A 20,616-nucleotide genomic window follows, 5' to 3' on the forward strand; every position below is an offset into this window, starting at 1 on the left:
AAATATTGTGCCTCATTTTCTTTTTACTAAATAATAACAAAACTTGTAACAAATGTCCGAGGTCTTTAAGCAGTTGCACCTACGTTGTGCCAACTCACCTTCTAATTTTGGAACATCTCCATATGAGTTCGCAGGTCACTTTAGAGGAAGAGACCTCATATTTCAGAGAGGAATATAACTTCTTTTTTTGTTAATCAATTATTCAACGCATTTCTCCTTGACCTGTGACAAACACAGCACTCTTGTAGATGATCGCTGCCGCATCCAGAGACCAAGATGGGCATCATTCTTAGATTTGCCGCTTCACCAATTTGTAGTGTACACCAAATAGTCTCGAGACTGTACCACACAAGGGTTTCTTACAACAGTATCCCACCTTTCCTTTTCAACCTCTTTATTCAATGGAATATCTGGAATGCAACACACAGTTCTTCAGTTATCATCATACTTGATATAATCCTTTGAGTGTTAATGGCAACAAGCACATGAATGGAGTCGGCTATATCCTCCATCAGTAATCGTTTGCCAAGACTTCAGATAATAAATGCTTATCATACTTTGCCCTTCATCAGAAATCCTGTGCTATTCCATAGAAAACTTTCTTATATGAATAATTCCTTTGTGACGATCCTTCAAGGGCCAATAAAGAGATTGGGGTAAGCTTTACGGGTGAATTCCTAGAGTAACGACATCACTGTTTTGGAAAGATTTTAACATTCCTCTCTCCATCTTTCTGAATTTTCACCAATTCTGGAACTACTCATGTATTTTAATGACAATTTCGCTGCATTTTTCTTCCATATCTTTTTGAGAATCATTAAGCCTTTAATATTAACCAATATTGTTGTTTAGTTTCCTTTTTATCACTTGCCTCGATACTCTTCCTTTTGTCAATATGAAAACATGGGCTTATTTGTGCAATGTGTGTGCATAAGGAATATATTTGGAGCCATTTTTCAATGTGAGTCCAGACCTTTATAGTTCAATAAGGAAAATGACTACTGCTCTCGTAACATACGATTGAGAAGAGAAAAGAGAATCTGTTTTTGTATCATTCTGTATTTTCCAGTGTATTCATAGATTTCCGAGTCTGAATTAACTGTAATAGAGATTAAATGGATTTGAAAAAAATGAGGACAAATAAGTGTTAATGAAGTGTTTCTGCGGAAGAGGCTATATTTCCCATCTTTAGATGGCTCCTGCAATCTTAGACACAAGTATCTTCGTTGTGACTTTCACTTGTCAAAATGGCATTTACAACTTCACAATCAAAACACGATAATGTTCCATTCTGTTCATAAGATTCTACTCCACAATAGCAATATAGCTATCTCAACTGAATTCTTTTTTTAGATTGAATTGCTCTATCCACCATCTTTAGGGATCATTTTGCTAAAATGTATTTTGGATTCTCCACTGTGTAGGTATGTTTAAGATCTTTATGGTGATATGCTTATTCAGACTTGCCCCTATAAGACAGGATATTAATAATGACATTTTGAAGAAAAGACATGTGAAAAGTATTCAAAATGGAAGCCCCAATTTGCAAAAATTAGGGCTTCGTCAAGTCGTTCCCCCATTGACACCCGATGCACATGCATGTGTAAACTGTTAACTCTGTGTCCAGCCTTGCCAGTTAACGTTCCAAGAAGCATCCTCTTTTTTTTTTAAACGAAAAGTTTTGCAAAGGACTTATACACGCAGTATTATTCTCATCCAAAATTAGCTTATTCCTGGCATCACACCAAACAACAGAAATTCAATAGACTTGTCCATATCCATCATATTTGTCGGCCAATAACTTTGCAGGGTTTTGACATATTGCAGAAAATGATTCTTTGAAAGTGAAAAACCACTCCCAAAGCACAGACACTGAGCGATGACAATTTAGCATCTCCTAGATAGATTACCAAAAGCACATGGCAATCAGATGTCGAGCATGATATAGGATCTAATTTCCAACTTACACATGTCAACATTAGATAAAGGTGCCACCATTAAAAGAGTTAACCATAAATCATCAATGAAAAATACCAAGAGAAATAATATTGATGTGTCATTTAAGAAATATTAGCGGTTGGACATGTGTTGAATTGGACGATTATCATGAAGATTTTATCAGGCAGCTCATACATATGGAACTTAATGTTTGTAATGTCTATCATGGATACCAGTCATTTCCATAAAGAATGCCCAAATTTAGCAAGAGCCTAGTGTGAATGAGTACTTCAGATCTAATCAGTGTCATATATGATTACAATTGAGACTCCCGCAAAAATGTCCAAATTTGATGAATGAACTCTATATAAGCTTAGTCAAGTTTGATGATTGGAGTCATTTGTACATTCACAAGAGCAACATGTTTAAAAATCCCTATATATTATCGGTTGAGCAAATTAAGCCACTGCACATTCTAAGTGGACTACTGGGCCAGTTTACGAAACATTGTTTAAAGATGGTGATGCATGCTTAGTTGTTATAAGAGATGAATTTTAGGGAATTGTGCCTTTGGAATCTGTGAAATATCCCTAACTGCATATTTTCTCAAACCCCTCAATAGAAACTCAAAAAAAATTTAACAAATATATTATAATGTATTTCAGATTTCAGCAGCAAAAAGACTCCAAAAAATATTATTGCATTATATCTCCAGCAAAAATACATCTTCATAATTAAAATTTCATTGATGTTCTTCAGTAAAATAACCAAGAAATCCAATTGCAGAGACATAAACTATAGCAAGATTGAATAATAGAAAAGATGAACCTGGAATGCACCATAAAACACCTGCACGATGTCTCCAGCGGACAATGGGTTTTCATCCATGTCCAACCTTGAGGGGTTTTGTCCTCTCAACTACTAAAAGCTTAAGCTTTTCAAAATAACTATCCAACAGAGAAAATCAAAATCAAAATCACAAAACCAAATATGCTGGAAATAAGCTCCATTTTCCCTTTTAAGAACAAACATGTGACTCTTCATATTACCATTAATGTTTCTTTATTTCCTTATTAAAATAATACTTCTCCCCCACTTAAGGAAATAAAGCGCCCATAGATAATAAAGTGACAATAACAATATCATCTTAAGTTATAAAGTCACTTTATAATAAATCAGTTAAATCTTCAGGCATAAAATCTCCAATCAGATGGATTCAAATATGCATATGTGATAGCTCACCGGAGAGGTCTTGACAAGGCACTCCTAGTCCACCCCTCAAATGCCACAAATGTTGAGTTAGTTGACTTACTAAAAATAGTAAGCATCTAAAAACCCCACTAAAATCACCCCAATTAGCCCGCAATCGAAGCCCCCTAGGCCAAAAATTGCTCTGACCGTATAGAAAACCTAATTTGCCCATGGGACCAAGGCAATACAAGCTAATGGCGCAACAAGACTCATTGGCTAGGAAAGGGGACATGACAGTCCTACCTTCTCTAAGATTGCTTGCCCCCAAGCAATCCACAACTGTAAGTTGGAACCAAATGCTTGGATCCCAAATCTACCTAAAAGTTGGTACTCTGTCCAACCGTTATGCTAAACATCTCTAACCCTAGAGTCGTAAAACAACTCAACATGAACCCAAACACTAATCAACTAGATATCCCACATCCAAAACATCACATGTGTATACTCAATCGAGACAACCTGTAATGCGTTGCTATTATAAAAGGAAATGCTCACTAGCCAACTATAACTACACACACCTCTAATATCAAAAGGTTGCAAAAGCTCAACAATACACTAATCTTCTTCAAGAATGGAATGCAACAAATCACTCCACCCAACTCTTTGATCCATAACCATCCATGTGCATGCTCGACCTGGATCTCAAGTACATACTTGTGTGATATCCCTAATATCACAATCTAGCTCATGTAATACCTGCACTAATGGAGATGATAATTCCTACCGAACTAAGACAATCACCAAGCCACCATGTTGGAAATGGTGAGCCCATCTAACAATACGTGGCATGAGAGTGAGCATCTAAGTAGACAAAAACTTGGAAAGCCAACATCTCATACATCCATTAACTATGCAAGTATATATGCCATACCCACTATCCAAATCTCGCAAATACGAGGAATCCATTAAAATCAAAATGGGTCCAAGAAGATTATCAGGCTCTTGTCCCTCAACTCTAACCTCACATTCAACATGCCAGAAGTAATGAAGCTTATTAGTAGGCCCATGCAAGCTATATTGCCAACTCTGTTGATACTCAGGTCCCAAAACAAACTGATCTAACATCCATCGGCCATAAGGAGATACAAATCACTAAAGAAATCTATGACTTCACAGCTATATCTAATCACTATAAGATCCCTATGGATGTGTTGACTCTGCGTGTAACACAATTGTCACCATAACCACCCTGTAAACCTATATCTGCATGAGACCTCTGCGACATAGAAGTAACCAACCCTTTTGGATACATATCGCTATAGTGGAAAACTGATTAGTGCACCTATAAATGATCCCCCATCATCACCTGATTTAGATACTTGCAACCTCTACTCCTCTAATACTCATAAAGAGACCCTTCACATAACAATTGAAAGTCTCTTCAGTTTCCCATAACTCCTATAACTTATTACAAGTCTTCGAATATACATTCCTCAATGCATGTGAATGACACATGTCATTTACAATTAATATTACAATAAATGATATTTTCAGCTGAAGGTGACCATAACGACAATAACATCTAGATTTCGAGAGATAAAGATCTCTATCGCAGCTACAATCTTTAAAACTCCCTCTTAGCAAGAGAGATCTGAAAAATGTCAATTAGCAACAGACACACAAGGCTGCAACCAAAAAATGTCAACTATAAATTCTGATCATACAGATCCAAAACATAATTCATGGAATCACTCAACATGAAAACCTATAACAATTACTCATATTCATGGAAGCACTCATCATGAAAACTTGTAACAATTGCTCATATTCATGGAATCACTCAACAAGAAAGGTTTGTAAGACTCACAGCTAAGCCTTTAATTACGGACTCTCTCAACGTGAACTATCATGGAATCTCTCAACATGACATCTAACTCCCATCATGGAATCTCTCAACGTGATGACATCGTGGACTCTCTCAACATGATGTTCACTATCGCATAGTGAAAGAGTTATCATAGCTGATCTTACAATCTCATTTATTCACACAAGATCGGAAATAGGCAAAACAAAATAAGACTTAGTTCCATTATAGTCTCAAATTTTACAAATACCACAAGCATCAGAAGCATATATGAGAATGAAGGGGATTCCATAAGTACTCCCTCTTAATCATGAACTACTCTCATTACCAAGAAGAGATAGAAAATGAATCCTCCCCTTGAATTCAATATCTCCCTCTGAATATGAAATCCTTATCTTGTTGCATCCTGCAATCAAGAATCTTCTTTAAATAGACATCACAACTATTTGTGCTAGATGTAATGCATGCAAACGTTTAAACATAGGCTGTCACTGAAGATTAAAATAAAATTCAGCTAAGTAATATAGGCATACTTCTTCATCATAAATACTTACTTGCTAAGCTTGATGGTCCATCTTTGAAGGCCCAAGTTCAAACCCCATTGAGACCCATCTGAGCCCCTTGCTAAGAATAGTTTTAGTTCTATGCCTGGACCATATGCCCACACTCTAGTAATTCTAGAAATTCCAACACACAATTCTCATAGAAAAATTTGAGTGCACAACAATACCAAAGATATAACCAAAACCACCTCTACAATAAATACGAAGCCCAAATTGATAAAGCCCACCATGAACAAACTGTAACTACTTTCTTCATCCTTCAAGACATCATTCATATTCGCCCAGGTAAGCACAACCTAGTGAGACTCAACACAAGGAATATGTGTTGCCAAGGCTTAATGGTCGGTGTCCATGTCACCAAAATCTAACTTACAAAATAGTATTCTGAAAGTCGAATGGAAAGGGCTCAAGACCATGAACGGCAGAAAATCATAACTAGTGATTATCGACAGTACACCATAGCTAACTATTGTGGTTGCCTCGAAGTCCAACTATTTCAAAATGTATTCACTCTGCCCCACTTCACACAATCATCTCAAAATATAGTCCTTACGCAAATCATTTGGACAACGCTATTGCATTAGAAAGTTTTACCGAAATTCTCCATCTTGAAATAGCGCTCACCCTCAAGAAATTTATCTACTAACGCCTTCTCTAGTCAACACTTCTATTTATTTGGAGGTTGGCCATTGACTATGCTTGGAATCAAATATCCATGATTACAAACCGAATGCAACTCACAATAATTAAATCAAAGAAGAACCTTTGGTACTCTTTGTGTTTCTCTACATTGACCAACATAATCACTACAACAAGCATTCAATATTATCGTGCAGTTATCAACCATATGATCATTAATGTTTGTATATTTCCTTTTTCACAGCTCATCCATACTCGTAGGCAAACTAAATTCTTGCATGGAGATGCTTGATCTTAACTATGAACTCGATATTAAGTGAGTGCAATGCTCCTGCTACACACCGAAAGATGTCTCCAACATCGTGGAGATAAGAAAAACTTTTCATTTGGCCCCTTACCAAGTCAAAAATTGTTGTGTAGCTTCATGCAATTAATCCTATAACCCCTGCATTATATATTGAAACCCGATAACCTTGCTAAATTATTTGACGAAGAGTCAAAACAAGAAAATATCGTTTTAGAATCTTTATTTATAAAAAAAAAAAAACAAATCCAAAAATGTAAATCTTTTAATAAGAGGAATACATCTCTGACATTGGTGCTACGTAAGGAAAAAATCATTTGATGCAAGACGTGACAGTCACTCCATCTTGTAGAAGGCATATGATGCATAGTTCGAGACACTTCATCTACCATACATTTGAGCCTCAATTTCCGATATAAATCATCCCTCTATTGCTATCGTATGAAGAGTGATTATGAAGATCAATTCGATACATTGTCTGGCATCAAAACTGCCCCTGATAGCCTATCTGAACATCGTACACAATTCCACTAAATTCATCTTTGGGCCCTTAAAATGAGACAAGAAGCCATGCATAAACCTGGCACAGACTTGAGGGCAAAGACAATCTTTGCATGTCGAGAAGCCACTGCATATGGACCTTTTAGAACATAGAGATGTTTGTGCCTAACAAAGAGCTTTTCACTTGGATGGTGCAAGCTCAAAATAGGCTTGAGCAAAGTCTAAATCTGCTAAGTAGATGTTATCTCAATCAACAAGGTTTTGGCCATGCAATTGTAAAACTGTATAAGTGCATGAAGTATAAACTAGCAATTGGTTGAGGAAATTCTCTGCCTTATTGTCTTGTCTCTTGTGTGTAGTCACCAAACAAAATAAATACAAGTATGTCATCCACTTCATGTGGTGTGCGAATGTTAGCCTGCTCTATATACAAAATCCAACGAACTTGCAGATATGATGAATATCTCCTTGCCCAAAATGCATTAGCCCTATTGCTTAACAGCATGCACAATGGCATATTATCCTTTCCCATTGGTGAAATAGCATTGAACAATGTTGTTGAATGTGTCCTGATTGTTGGCAACTAAATGCCCACAATGAGTCAGTATTCCATCCAGTGCATACTTATATGCATCGATTTGAATCTCAAAGGGGTGTGGAATGCCAAGCATTTCAAGTATGTTTCTTGGAGATAGGTACTGCTCCAGTTAAAGTGCACTGTGGCAAATGTATCCAAACAAATGTTGCTTTCTTCTTATGATTTGATTACAACACAAGTGATGTATGAGAATCCAAGCACTAATCTATGGTATTAAATGGCAAGTCCAAGAAAGCGGTATTATTTGGTAATATTGCACATAATCAGCCAATCTCAAATCACCTTGATTTAATCAAGATCTACATGGGCACTTGGGCAATCAATGTTTTTGCACAAAGTGTTTTTTTTGTGGTTGTACTTGCAAAGATAGACTTTTTAAAGTTGGTGTACAACTTGTCTTAGCACGACATGTAAAAGATGGACAGCTCTCGCAAAAGATGGGAATAACATTCATGTAGGAGCTGCAAACTCCAAGACTACCTACAAAAACAATTATCCCTTCCACAAGAGAGTATGCAAAATAATGAGCTTTCTGGAATATTGATATATGTCATATGAGATTATTCCAAATGTACAAGATCCTTTCATATACAGGCAAGGTGAGATGTAGTGTGACAAACTACCTTGATACAAACATTAAATACCTAATGCAAATAGTAAATGCCTAGATAACCAGTTCCCAAATGTCATCTAGGACTTTAGTTACCATGTGAATATGTCACCTCACTAGGTAATTACAAGGTAAAAGACCTTGACTAGTTACTAGACATCATTTTGTCTTACACCCTTCCTTAAGTGAAAGTTAGGGAGTAGTTATTATGCAAGAAAGATGTAACATACAAAGATGGCAACTGGCTACTAACCCATGTTAGATACCCATGTACAAATGATCTCTCACAAACAGAAATAAAGGAGAAAAAAAACTTGGGAGAAACCCTCAAAAAATAGAAAGCAAATGAAGATCAAGAACAAGTGATAGAATAAGTGATGTATGGAGCAATTGTCAATAGCCCCAAGAGGACGTTTATCACAAGATACAATTGATGAACCCTCGACATAAGAGAGAAAGAACGAGAATTGTAGCCCCCTAGAACAAATAATTTTGTGCAAAATGGAAAGTGTTTGAAGACAAAACATGATCCAATGTCTACAAAAAACTTGTCTCCCCTTTTGGAAGAAACAAATCCAAGTATGAATACGAGAATACGTCTTGTTTAGACTAGTAATTTAAGTATGGAAGCATGAAGGAGAATGATGATGCCTCCAGAAACTACTTAAGTGTCTTTGTGCAAGATGGTGATGCCACAATCCAATCAAAGAAGGTGATTAATGTTGAACAAGATTCAAAAACCATAATGGTTTGGAAAAAGGAGTGCAATAGTTGTCATTAAAGAGGAGTGTTAACCCCTCAACTATGACATCCAAATCTGGTGGATAAATATGGTCCTAAATTCCTAGTGAACAGGCATGATGGAAGTCTCGATCAATGACTCTGGACAAGGAACCAATGAATATGAAAGTACAAAACTATCTCTAAGAAGAATCAAGAACCCCTAAAGTAACCTTGTCATCCTCTTCCAAAGTTTCAAATTACTCCAAAGAATCAAACACCCAAATAGTATCACTCGTAAGGCAACCTTTCTGAAAATTGAAGATGCAGAAGGCAATATGAAAATGGATCAATTAGTAAAGGCTGAGTATTAGGATCTTTGTTAATCTACCAAATTTAAGTCCCAAGAGCATGACACTCAAAATTGTCGATAGACTTCAGTATATCATCATCTGCATGCATTAATACGACTCCTATAGCATGAGTTCACTTAAGATAGTAGACAATGATATGGAGTTGACAAGGAGCCATAGGATGTCATTCATCAAGTTCATGAACGTTGTTGCAATAATGGTTAGGTCAAACAACATAACCATCAATTCATACAATCCTTGCAATGTTTTAAATATTGTTTCACAAACATCTTCAACATGAACTGGTTGTAACTAGTGATACCCTTGCTTAGAGATCGATCTTTGTGAATTATATGAATCTACATTCTAGTCAATATGTCAATGAGAAATAGGTGATACATATTTTATATTGTGATCTTGTTGAGCACGTAATAGTCAATGCAAAAACACAATGTTCTCTTTTGGGCACAACATCATCAAGGTACCCTACAAAGAGAAGATAGCATTGAACATCATTATTCTCCCAAACAAATTTACAGTAAAAGGGAATAATAGAGATACATAAAAACCAAATTTATTTTATTTTGTACCAAAAAACGCATGTGAAGATCTTTGTACTCCATAAAGACATTCCTATTTTGTTCCAATACCTTGTTAAAGTTTTTGCTATAGTGATGTGTGCACAACCTTGCATGCTACCAATAAGCACTTGCTTTCTTGTGCAAGTCCCTCTTGATGAACCTTGGAAAAACAAACTTTTGCGTGTGCGGAATGATCTTTCATATGGTAATGATTCATGAAGTTTGAAGCATCAACTACCAATGTGCTTTATCCACCATTGCACCATCACCTCATAGACACCATTCATGTCATACACATATGGCCTGTCAAGTAATATGTTCTAGACTTCCGACACAACATCACAAGTGACAAGTACTCGCATGCATTTGAAAACACACTTTAAGATACATTGGCATTTCACCAAGTATCCTTACATTGTTGGCACCATCCCAAAGAGTACACTCTCCAGTGAACTTAAATGGAAAGATCCACATGGTTAAAAAGGTGGTTCAAGTCATAAGGAAAAAGGCCAAGTATTTTTCAAATTTTCAAAATCTCCCACATCTACAAAGAAGAAAACACACTTGTTAGCTCATCATCCAAAATGTCAAGTGACGTAGAAATGGCATAGTGGATGGAGGACAATGACATCATGGTGATCAATTTGAAGAGATTCGTTGTGATGTGATGAATTAGCAGATGCATCAAAACACGACAAAGGATGACCTTTGCAATTAATTTCTTTTGGATGGTGGCGCAAGCAAAAATTCATTCACCCTGCCTTTCCACATACTCCTTTGTGCGCATTCAATGCAAGGAATGTATGCAATATACATTCAGCTTTTGCAATTTCCAACAGCATTCTGAGTAGGTAGTGGAAATGCTTGTGTGTGCACAGAGGAAAGAAAAGGAGAAATGCAAGCAAATTTTGCTTCTAGCGCTATGAAGCAACAAATGGCCTTCAAGGGATCGATGACTAAAGAACGATTGAGGAATGTTTTCACCTCAACCCACTCGTTCATCAATACCATATGGACTTTGCTAGGCATGGATTGTGCAGTATAAGAATTCTCAAGGAAAATGAACTCCAACATTGCTTCCATCTTTTATGCCTAGGGGTTACACCTTGGTTCCAAAGAAGAAGTGAATTGTATGACGGAGAGGTGTATAAGGTTAGAAAGAAGTATGGGCCTTGATGAGATCCTAGGTTTCAGGGTTCCTAGGAGTGAGTTCATGTCGGCCCAAAGTGATTAAGTTTTCCAGGTTTGCAACTCCATCTGTATCCATTTCTTTTACATAGAAGCTTGGTGGATTTTCTTGCAAGGAGCGCACGGGATCTTCTAGTGGATTTTGTTTATGACAGGGAGTTCAAGTTGGTGGTTGGGATTCCCAAGACCTAAATGAATCCATAGGTGTTTTGGTTGTATATAACGGAAGCCTAGTGAGACAAGGAGCACCAAAGGAATGAGAGGTGACGAGTGAGGTGAGGACAAGGCTATAGTGGCGCCAATGGAGCAAGAGGTAGATACTACGAGGGAGGAGAGTGAGGTAGAGCTCATAGATCTAGTTGAGCATTGCGCAAATACCGTATTCGTTAGTGTGGTTGATAAGTTGATTTTGGTGATGAGGGCGACCACTTTGAGGTGGTTGAGGTTGCTAGGGATCTCTCTAGTCCAAGTAGAGTCTTGTGGTGGAACGTTCAAGGTTGGTAAGTTGTTAGGTGGTGGTGGGGCGGGCAAGAAGAGTGGTTCATCACCAATCCCTACTTTTGCCCCATCCTTTTTTTCTGAAAATGTCATCTGTCCAAGGGTTGTTATTATGTAGATAAAGAGTATATTGGGTGGGGGATAGAGAATTTTGGTGTGTAATGGCAAAAAGGAACATATTTTGATCTGTATATGAGGTGATTTTGTATAGTATAAACACCTCCTTGATTGTATATGATCGTTGTGATTGTTATCGGGTGGTCAACTTTTTGGCACTATCAAGGAGTTAGTGTGAGATTTTGGGGAGCTATCAATGATATATCACAATGTTGTGGTTTTCTCTTTACATTATTAATATCAATATAATAATCTTTTACCAACCAGAAAATAAATGTTCAAAAAATGATTTAAAAAACTATGATCTGGAATATATGGTCTAAACTCCCAATTCCCTTCACTTTATCTCTCAATAAAATTAGATTAGCTTAAATATAATGCAGATATTTTTCTTCTCTCTAATATTTTAAATTCCCAATTAAGTAAAAAAATTGAAAATTTCTTTATCTTTTGTTTGCCAATATATTGCCAAAAGAGATATCTGCTACTATGAATAAAGCCATGTAGGTATTGCTTATACTTTTTGAAAGGAAACGACAACAGAACTTGGTACTTTTGGCCAACATGATGAAATGATTGCTTTAATTTTTGATAGCTGAACTTCAGCAATTGGTTTTAGAAATTTGTGTGCATAGATTTTAAGCACTATTTTATTTCTATTACAGTGTTTCCCATAAAATTTTGTAATTAGAAGTCAAGAAAGCGTCCCACCAAGTAGAGCAGGTTTTGGTCTCAATTGCAAATTTGTTTTTCAGCATAATAAACAAATAATTTTCATAAAAAAGGATATCAGGATCATAATCAGTGCGGTACTCATCCCTAACCTGCAAGAGTGAAAAAAGTTGATATTAGTTAATTGAAATGTCTTTTAAAAAGATGAATTTACTATAAATACATACATACATACATATATATAGGAATACCCTCATGAATTCAATACATCAAATATAGAATCATAACTATTATAAGCTTATTACATCATGTCTATTATTATTATATCTACCATTCACTCCCAAACCACAAAAGCATGTTCAACAGGAAAGAGCATACTCTCTACTTAGCAGTATTATCTTCATGAAATACAATTATAACCAATCAATTTATAAATAGATTAACTATTCCAATGACTTTAATTCAAAAACCAATAGTTTTCCCTGTTTTCAAAATGCGAACAAGCAATTATTGTTGTCAGCAACCAAATCACACAAAGGAGAATGGAAATCAAAATGCAGAAGAACAAGCAGCCGTAAACAAAAAAGATGATAAGATTCAGAAAACTTAACTCCTAATATCTTTTTAGTATTTAAATAAGAACAAGATCAAAATTATTTTTCTACCCTAAATGCATGGAGATATGCATACAATTTTTTCTATTCCAAAGTTCAAACATTCCAAGCAAATTTGTGAGATGAAGTGAAGAGAAAGTTGGACCTGCCCTCCACTTCTGCCACGGCCCCATTGCCTTCCTTCAAGGAAACCCCAATCAAAATCAACACGGATGGGACGATCATCAAGAATAGTCCCACTTATATATTTCACAGCATCCTCAGCATCCTCTCGGGAGTAATACCTGATAGAAACATTAAACTTCAAAGACAGAAATAATTCACTCAAAAACAGTAAGATGCTGCAAAAGTGCAAATATAAACTTGCCTTATCTACAATTGTCAATTGATGGATCTTGATAGCATTGCAGAATCAAATTAGTTGACTGCATAGCAAGCAATCATAACATTTATGAAGCATGTGGAATCTGATAACATTAAGATACACACAATGGTCTTGCAACTCGAAAAAACAATGCTGTGATTCAGAAGGAAATAAAATGAACTAGCTTTCTTATACAGAAGCATACAGTAATATATATTATAGACACATCTCTGATGAGATGTAGTAAATAGAAGACACCAACAGGGTAGACTCTAAAAACATTAAGCTTCCACAATTATATGAATAATTATTAATTTATTACTATCTGATGTAAAAGATCAAATTATGGTAAAAGTACATGGGATCTTAAGGATTAGGGGTGGAGTATGTAGCTCAGATCATAAATTTGTGGACCACGACAAAGAAGATGAGACCAACGGGTAAAAGAGTAGAAATGCCATCATTTCATGGTGTGAGGGGGGTGCCTCTCACTGAAAGTACCTTGGTCCGATTCAAATGAATTGATTGCATATTCAATTATCTGGGCACAATTTGCATACATTTAATCAAGGGAGAATCTTGCATCTTGTTGCCTCAAGATGTCACATCTTGCTTATATCATTTTGCCTGTGAAAGAGACCAATTAGCTGAGACTTTATATTGTTTACAACCCACTACATTTACCTTCTCTTTTACACATGCATGAATTCAATGGGATTTCACCTTCACGAGGAGCCAATGTTTACCAATTTGGATTTGTAGCAGGGAGGTTAAGAAAACTCCTATATGACTTTTTACATTATAGTGCAGCAGCATCCCTGGCAAATTAACTTGATCCTTCACGCTCAAGCTTTTTTGAGATCAGAAAACAACTACATCATGATGGTTCTCATTTTGTATCATCTAGGAAAAACGTGTTTTGAAATCATCTTTTGAAGAACTTATTGGAGACCACTTCAGAATCTTGTGGCAGCAGCACCTTGTCAAAGACCTACAATTTGTAGTGAACATAATTTTCACATAATAAAAGAAAATATTGTTTGTTTCTCAAAAAGAAAATTAGTTTTTCTTAGAAAAATTGCTTCTGTTCTCAAAAATAAAATTACTTTTTTCTCCAAAAAATTATTAATACTTTTCAGATAAAAATTTACATGTTATCAAATTATCCATGCCTTAAGGTGTTGCAAAGGCAATGCCATACTGTAACAAACCTTGTGGGCATGCAGAGGCAACCTCATTTTCAAGAGAAACTTGTGCTTCCCAACAACTATGCCTTATAGAGATCTCAACTTCAGATAGTAGGAAACGGACATCACCTGATTGTCACTTTTCAAAAACCCATGTAAATGAACTAGTATCAAAAGAAGTGTGCAAAAAATAAAAAGAATAACACATACATTATATGATAGACAAGATCTAATTTTTATGTGACAAGGACACAACACATGGTAAATGTGACATTTGTGTAAATAGTTTTATTATTGTTCTTGGCAACTTCAGTCAGATAAACCTATGAGTCTAAACTATTGAAGACGTTATGTGTGTGTGTGTTTATTTATTTGTTTATTTAATATCATGAGAGATATAATAAATAAATATGTATTCATATAACTAAAAATTTAGAATTGTCATTATAATAATTACGTAATAATGAATAGACATGTCCCTTCATCGGACATGTCCCTTCATCGGACATGTCCCTTCTTGACTCATTTCCCAATATAAATATAAGAGATCGCTGCCTTTGGAAAACAAGAACAATTAGGTAGTGCTATTATATTTGCAACGATCCTAAAATCAACATGGTATCAGAGCTAGTCTGCAAATGTTAAAAATAAAGGGGGCAATCTATGCAATTCACGAAAGAATCAACATCTAGCATGAGCAAAATCGTTACCCAAGAAAAACAATGGTGTTAGTGGTGCTAGATTTCTCCGGATAAATCACGACATGCTTACCTTCAATTTCTCAGCCCATAAGACACAGAATGTCTCGAAGCATATTCTTGTGAATTGCATCTTTCGTCTCAGACTCTTATTCTTTGCCCCCAAAATCACTTCAAATGATTGATTTGTTTAGAAAACAAATATCTGGTGCATTATGCTCTAGCTCATCAGCAATGGCTTCCTATTGTAATGTCTCAAGCAAGGGAATTGCAAATGTCGACATTAGGCATCAAATTGGGTTGGTTTCAACTAAATCAACAAGGTATTCCTTTCGCAACTTGGGCACGGAAAGGAAAATCCCTAAATAAAAAAGCTTTGCAAGTTGGTTTCCAGTGACAATGCGACTTATAGCCATCCAAGCGATATCTATCATCGATGCCCCTACTTAGAACTCCTCTCGACCGTCATATTTAAAACAAGAGCTCCACAATTTAAAGATTTTGCAAGCCAAGCTACGAGCTACTAAGACTCAATGTGAAAGAATTCATATCATTAACTAGCAATGACGAGTAGCGTCCTTATTTGAAAGAATGAAATACTGAAAGACCTCGATTTGGAAGTTTGGAAGAACGTCAAATTTACCTGTTGAAATGTCTTGTGGCCATAGGGTAGGAACATGGTTTGCTTGTACAGAAGTCCCGCAGTTCGAGCCCGCTTAGAAATGCCTTACATGTTTTGCTTAGTATGACTGAAAATTGGGAAAATATGGGGAATTATGCTAAAAATCCAATGTTTTATTTTATGAAAGAAAATCTAAAGGTCATGGCTATAAAAGATGTTATGATGAATTATTATATTGGGTGTCTTCAATCCTGATTACAATTTAAGCCAAATTAAGATACCTCATTTGCTATGCTCGGCATTGAAGTATAAGCAAGGTTACCAGGAGACTGGGGTACTTGGAGACCTTGGAGACTGGTACTGGTACTAGTACGGCTAATTTTCAAAAATAGGAGACGGGGGTACTTGGAGACATTAATTGTTGTTTAATAAAGATATAATTATACATCATTGACAAGTCTTTCTAGAGGCAATTAAGTAAATTGATTGGAAAACTATAGTGGCTATCATTATAATTACTAACATATATGATATAAGTAATAACAATTTTTTAAGGGGTGATGATAGAGGATAAGATTTAGGAGTTTTATGATGCCTTATGCTCAATATTTTTGGTGGGAGACATCAATTGTTGGTTGGGGGACTTTGGAGATGGCAACCAAAACCTTTTGTATCCAAACATTTTTGGGGACGTCTCCGGTACCTAGAGACGTGTCTCCGATACTGGGGGTCTCCGAGACACGTCTCCAGGTGTAGGAGACAAGTCTCTTGGTAACCATGAGTATAAGTCAAATGTTTATGGGAATGACTATAGTGGGAAGTTTAATTTTGAAAGAGTCCTCTTATTGGCGGTTGGAAGTAGGCAGCAAGTATTAATGAAGATTGAGGTCCTTCATAATTTTCGAAAAATATTTGCAAAGAATATAGTTGTCGTGGCATACATTTAATTATTTTTATGAAAGGTGGGGTTAAAATGAGATTGTTATTATTAATTATGAAATAAAGACAAATCACCATGGAGAGACATGTCCATTTTGAAAGGGTGTTACTCTTACAAGATAATGAGGATAAATGTGGAGGGCATTAACCTTTGACTACAGGAGATAAGTATTTTTATGATTTTTCCCTTAAATATTGATCATGAATTTTTAGTAGAATAGTGAATCATATATGCTCGTAGCATTGATATTTACCTTCAGGATAGTTTATTTCTATGAATTATTTGTAATCTCTTCAAATGAAATCCCTTCAAGACAGATTAAGAAGGGATAAAGTTCTTGATGCTTGCAGTCATTCTTCAATGAGAAGAATATCATATTTAGAGGGAGTAGACCATGTTGAGATGGATTCTCTAGTGATCAAGAAACCATAGCAGTCAAAGGACTATAAATCATGAATGTTATTTCATGACTATTTTGGACCCTGTGTACATCATGAGGAAGTAACGATTTTTCAAATGATTATCACTTGTATTTGTTAAACTTATTGGAAGGTGACCATCTTACAATAACTTAACCTGATATTTTGATGGATACCTTATAATGTGTAAGCAGATCATGACAGATTATATCTTGCATGGTGGATTAAGTTCCTTAAACAGGTCATGAATGTTCATATGGTAAGTATTATTAGGGATACATGAGCACATAGCATATGATAATTTTTGAGTATTTGGTGAATGCCATGCAATTTGATGTTCAGGAAACCATTACTCAAAGTACTTGGTGAATATCATGTGACTTGATGTCAGGAGGCCATTACTAAGAGTACTTGGTAATATCATGTATTTTGATGTTTAGGAGGTCATTACTCAAAGTGTTTGGTGAATGTCATGTGACTTGATCTTTAGGAGGTCGTTACTCTTAATATATTTTCTTAGAGTATGTGGCTTGACATTTAGGTCAAGAGGCCATTACTCTTGATATCATGAGATCATATCTAATCGTGAGTATCTTATATTCAAAGATATTCTTAAACATACCATCCTTGATATTTGAAATATCCCAATAGGATATTATCTCCAAATTTTCTGAAAATAATTTGCAGAACATAACAAATAAATGATGCAATGTAAACCAGCAATATAACCACCAAATTTCCATTAAAATGCCTCAGAATATGTTATTGCATTATACAACAGCAATACAATAACCAGATACCAAGTCCAATCTTTAATACAAAAAATACAGTTAAATTTTAAATAACAATAAAATGCAACTATAATCCCACATGTGAATTCCTATATGAATTCACCACAAAGATGAATTGGGGCTACGTCGAATCCACCCAAGAAGAGCCCAAAGGTTTCCGTCCTCAAAATCCTCAACAAGAGAAAGCTAGCAGCTTCCTAAAGTTCTCTAAAGATAAACTAGAGATTAAGTCTCAATTCCAAGCATCCCCAAATGAGACCATCTCTTCTTCTTTTATTGTCTCCTTGTCTTCTTGCCATTTCGTCTCTTATTAATGCCCTGTTAATATTAAATGGACCCTTTAATTAATTTGCATCTAGTTCTCATAAGCCAAATTAATTATTTTATGAATTTACTTTGGAATTCCTAATGTCCCAAAAAGGGGACAATACAAGTCCTCCCTCCTCGAGATTGCTTGCCATCAAGCAATTGGTGCTAAGATCCCATATAGATCTGCAAGTAGTCTTGTAGCCCAATCTAAAAATTAGTACTACACCCATCCGCTGCGCTACTCTGATTAAAACTGCACCAAGGCCAAGGCTGCATAGCAACTCATCATAATCCTCAAAAGGTAAGGGACCCATCCTATCAACTCCCGGATCCCAAACCAGCCTCTGAAAAAGATGCTCCTACATCCCGTTGGCTACTCTGATATAAGTAATGGGTCCAAAATTGTGAAGTCACTCATCAATATGTTGTTGAAGTAAAACATCAACCATACCAATACCAAGATCCCACACTATTATACTATCATGACCAGCTGATATGAAAAGATATAAATGTCTCAAGGAGCTGTTAGTACTGGACAACTCTCCATCTATGAGCGATTCGCCATGGAAATGCATGCTGATCTCCATTATAACTGTTCATCTGGAACTACTAATGAAGGAATCGAACTGCTCAATAGCTAAAATCAATACCAAAGGTGCTGAGAGGCCATACATTCCGTCATCAATCTGAAATACACTTGGGTACATCGCAGTCATGAGTAAAGTGTAAAGTTTTATGATCGTTTATTGGTGGAGACTTGAACTGAAAAATAATGAATCTTATGTAAAGATTTATGATCTTCTTTTATATCTATGTTCTCAAATATTCAAGTATATATATATAATATAATATGCAGATCTGAGTTTTACTGAGATAGTAATGCCTTGTTATTGATTGTATATCAGAACTCATAAAATGCATATCATATATATATAAATATATATATATATGCAGACCTGAGTTTTACTGAGATAGTAATGCCTTGTTATTGATTGATATCAGAACTCATAAAATGCATATCATATATATATATATGAGTTGAGATATGTTTACTTAGGGGTATGACCTTACGTAATCATACATCGACACATAACTAAACATTATTAAGAAGCACCGATCAAGTGCAATAAAATTTATCACAAACTAAACCTTATTTAAGGCTAGTGTCCGATCATGCATCAGTTCATGTTATAGTTTTATTACATGTAATGAATATTAGATCGCTATTTACCTTGATGATAGTCAGACCATAATAAACTTGATCAGCATTCTGAACAGTAATAAGGAATATATATATATATATAATAGAGTATAAATCTCTACATACATGTGTGTGCGTGCGCGCACACATTATAATTAGATTTAATATACTGATTTATCATCAGACATATGAAACACATAATTATAATTTTGCTTCAATTTCATTAAGCTAATATTCTTAACACTCCCTCTTGAGCAATGAGGAAATTGAAGGAAAATATAATACAAGGTTATGCACCACCTTGAATGTGGTTTAACCAAATTATGGTGTCCGGCAAAATCCGGCCCCAAAAACTATAATAAAAGATTTTCATGGTATCTGGCAAAATCCAGCCCCAAAAAACATAATAAAAGATTTTCATGGTGTTCGGCAAAATCTGGCCCGAAGAACCATGATGGTCATCAATGTGTCCGGCAAAATCCGGCCCGAAGAACAATGATAACACATACTTCAACACTTTTGGTGTTAGAAGATAGATCAACTAGTTGTCACCTTACAATAGTGATCTTGCACATAAGAAAGGTCGTCACCTTTCATAACACATGTTTGCAAACATCTAATTTTATTCATGAATATAATAATTTACAATTGCATTTACAAATTTGTCATACTAAGTTTACCTCTAAAGTACACTATTTTCAACTTTGAAAGAGGCATGGTGAAGATGTCAACATTTTGTTCATTTGTGCTGATATAAATTAGCTTGATAACATTTTTGTCAACCATGTTTCTTATGTAATGATAAAGAGTCTCGATGTGCTTTGATCGATTATGAAAAACAGGATTTCTAGAAAATTTGATGCAGCTTTGGTTATCACAATGAATCACTGTAGGACTTAGTTGTTTTCCAAAGAGTCCAAATAATAGCTTTCTCAGCCATACTGCTTTGCAAGCTCCTATGGATGCTGCCATGTACTCAGTTACTGTAGGTTGTTTTCCACTGAACCAAGAGATCATTGATGATCCAAGACTGAAACAACACCCTGTAGCACTTTTGCGGTTTATGAAACAACCAACCCGTTTAGAATTAGTATATCCTTCAAGTTTGAACTCTACATTTTTACACTTTAAACC

At 35.6% G+C, this 20,616-nt stretch overlaps 1 protein-coding gene and 1 long non-coding RNA gene across 2 annotated transcripts in view; both read right to left on the bottom strand.

The window, feature by feature from the left end:
- Nucleotides 1-20,616, bottom strand: part of CBP20 (CAP-binding protein 20) — a 125,166-nt gene that overhangs the window by 74,726 nt on the left and 29,824 nt on the right. The window contains exons 3-4 of the mRNA XM_089803897.1: nucleotides 13,097-13,235; nucleotides 12,456-12,489 (exon numbers count right to left, since the gene is read on the bottom strand). Coding sequence (XP_089660023.1) covers nucleotides 12,456-12,489; nucleotides 13,097-13,235 — 173 coding nt within the window. The remainder of the gene's footprint in view (nucleotides 1-12,455; nucleotides 12,490-13,096; nucleotides 13,236-20,616) is intronic.
- Nucleotides 13,759-14,641, bottom strand: LOC149535618 (uncharacterized). Its single transcript, XR_016356821.1, has 2 exons — nucleotides 14,527-14,641; nucleotides 13,759-14,306 (listed from the first exon to the last, which is right to left on the bottom strand). It is a non-coding gene; the product is annotated as an uncharacterized LOC149535618 (long non-coding RNA).

The sequence above is a fragment of the Cupressus sempervirens genome, chromosome 10, assembly GCF_028749045.1.
Source record: "Cupressus sempervirens isolate cs-2001-9-10 chromosome 10, ASM2874904v1, whole genome shotgun sequence".
In the NCBI taxonomy this organism is placed as follows: Eukaryota; Viridiplantae; Streptophyta; class Pinopsida; order Cupressales; family Cupressaceae; genus Cupressus; species Cupressus sempervirens.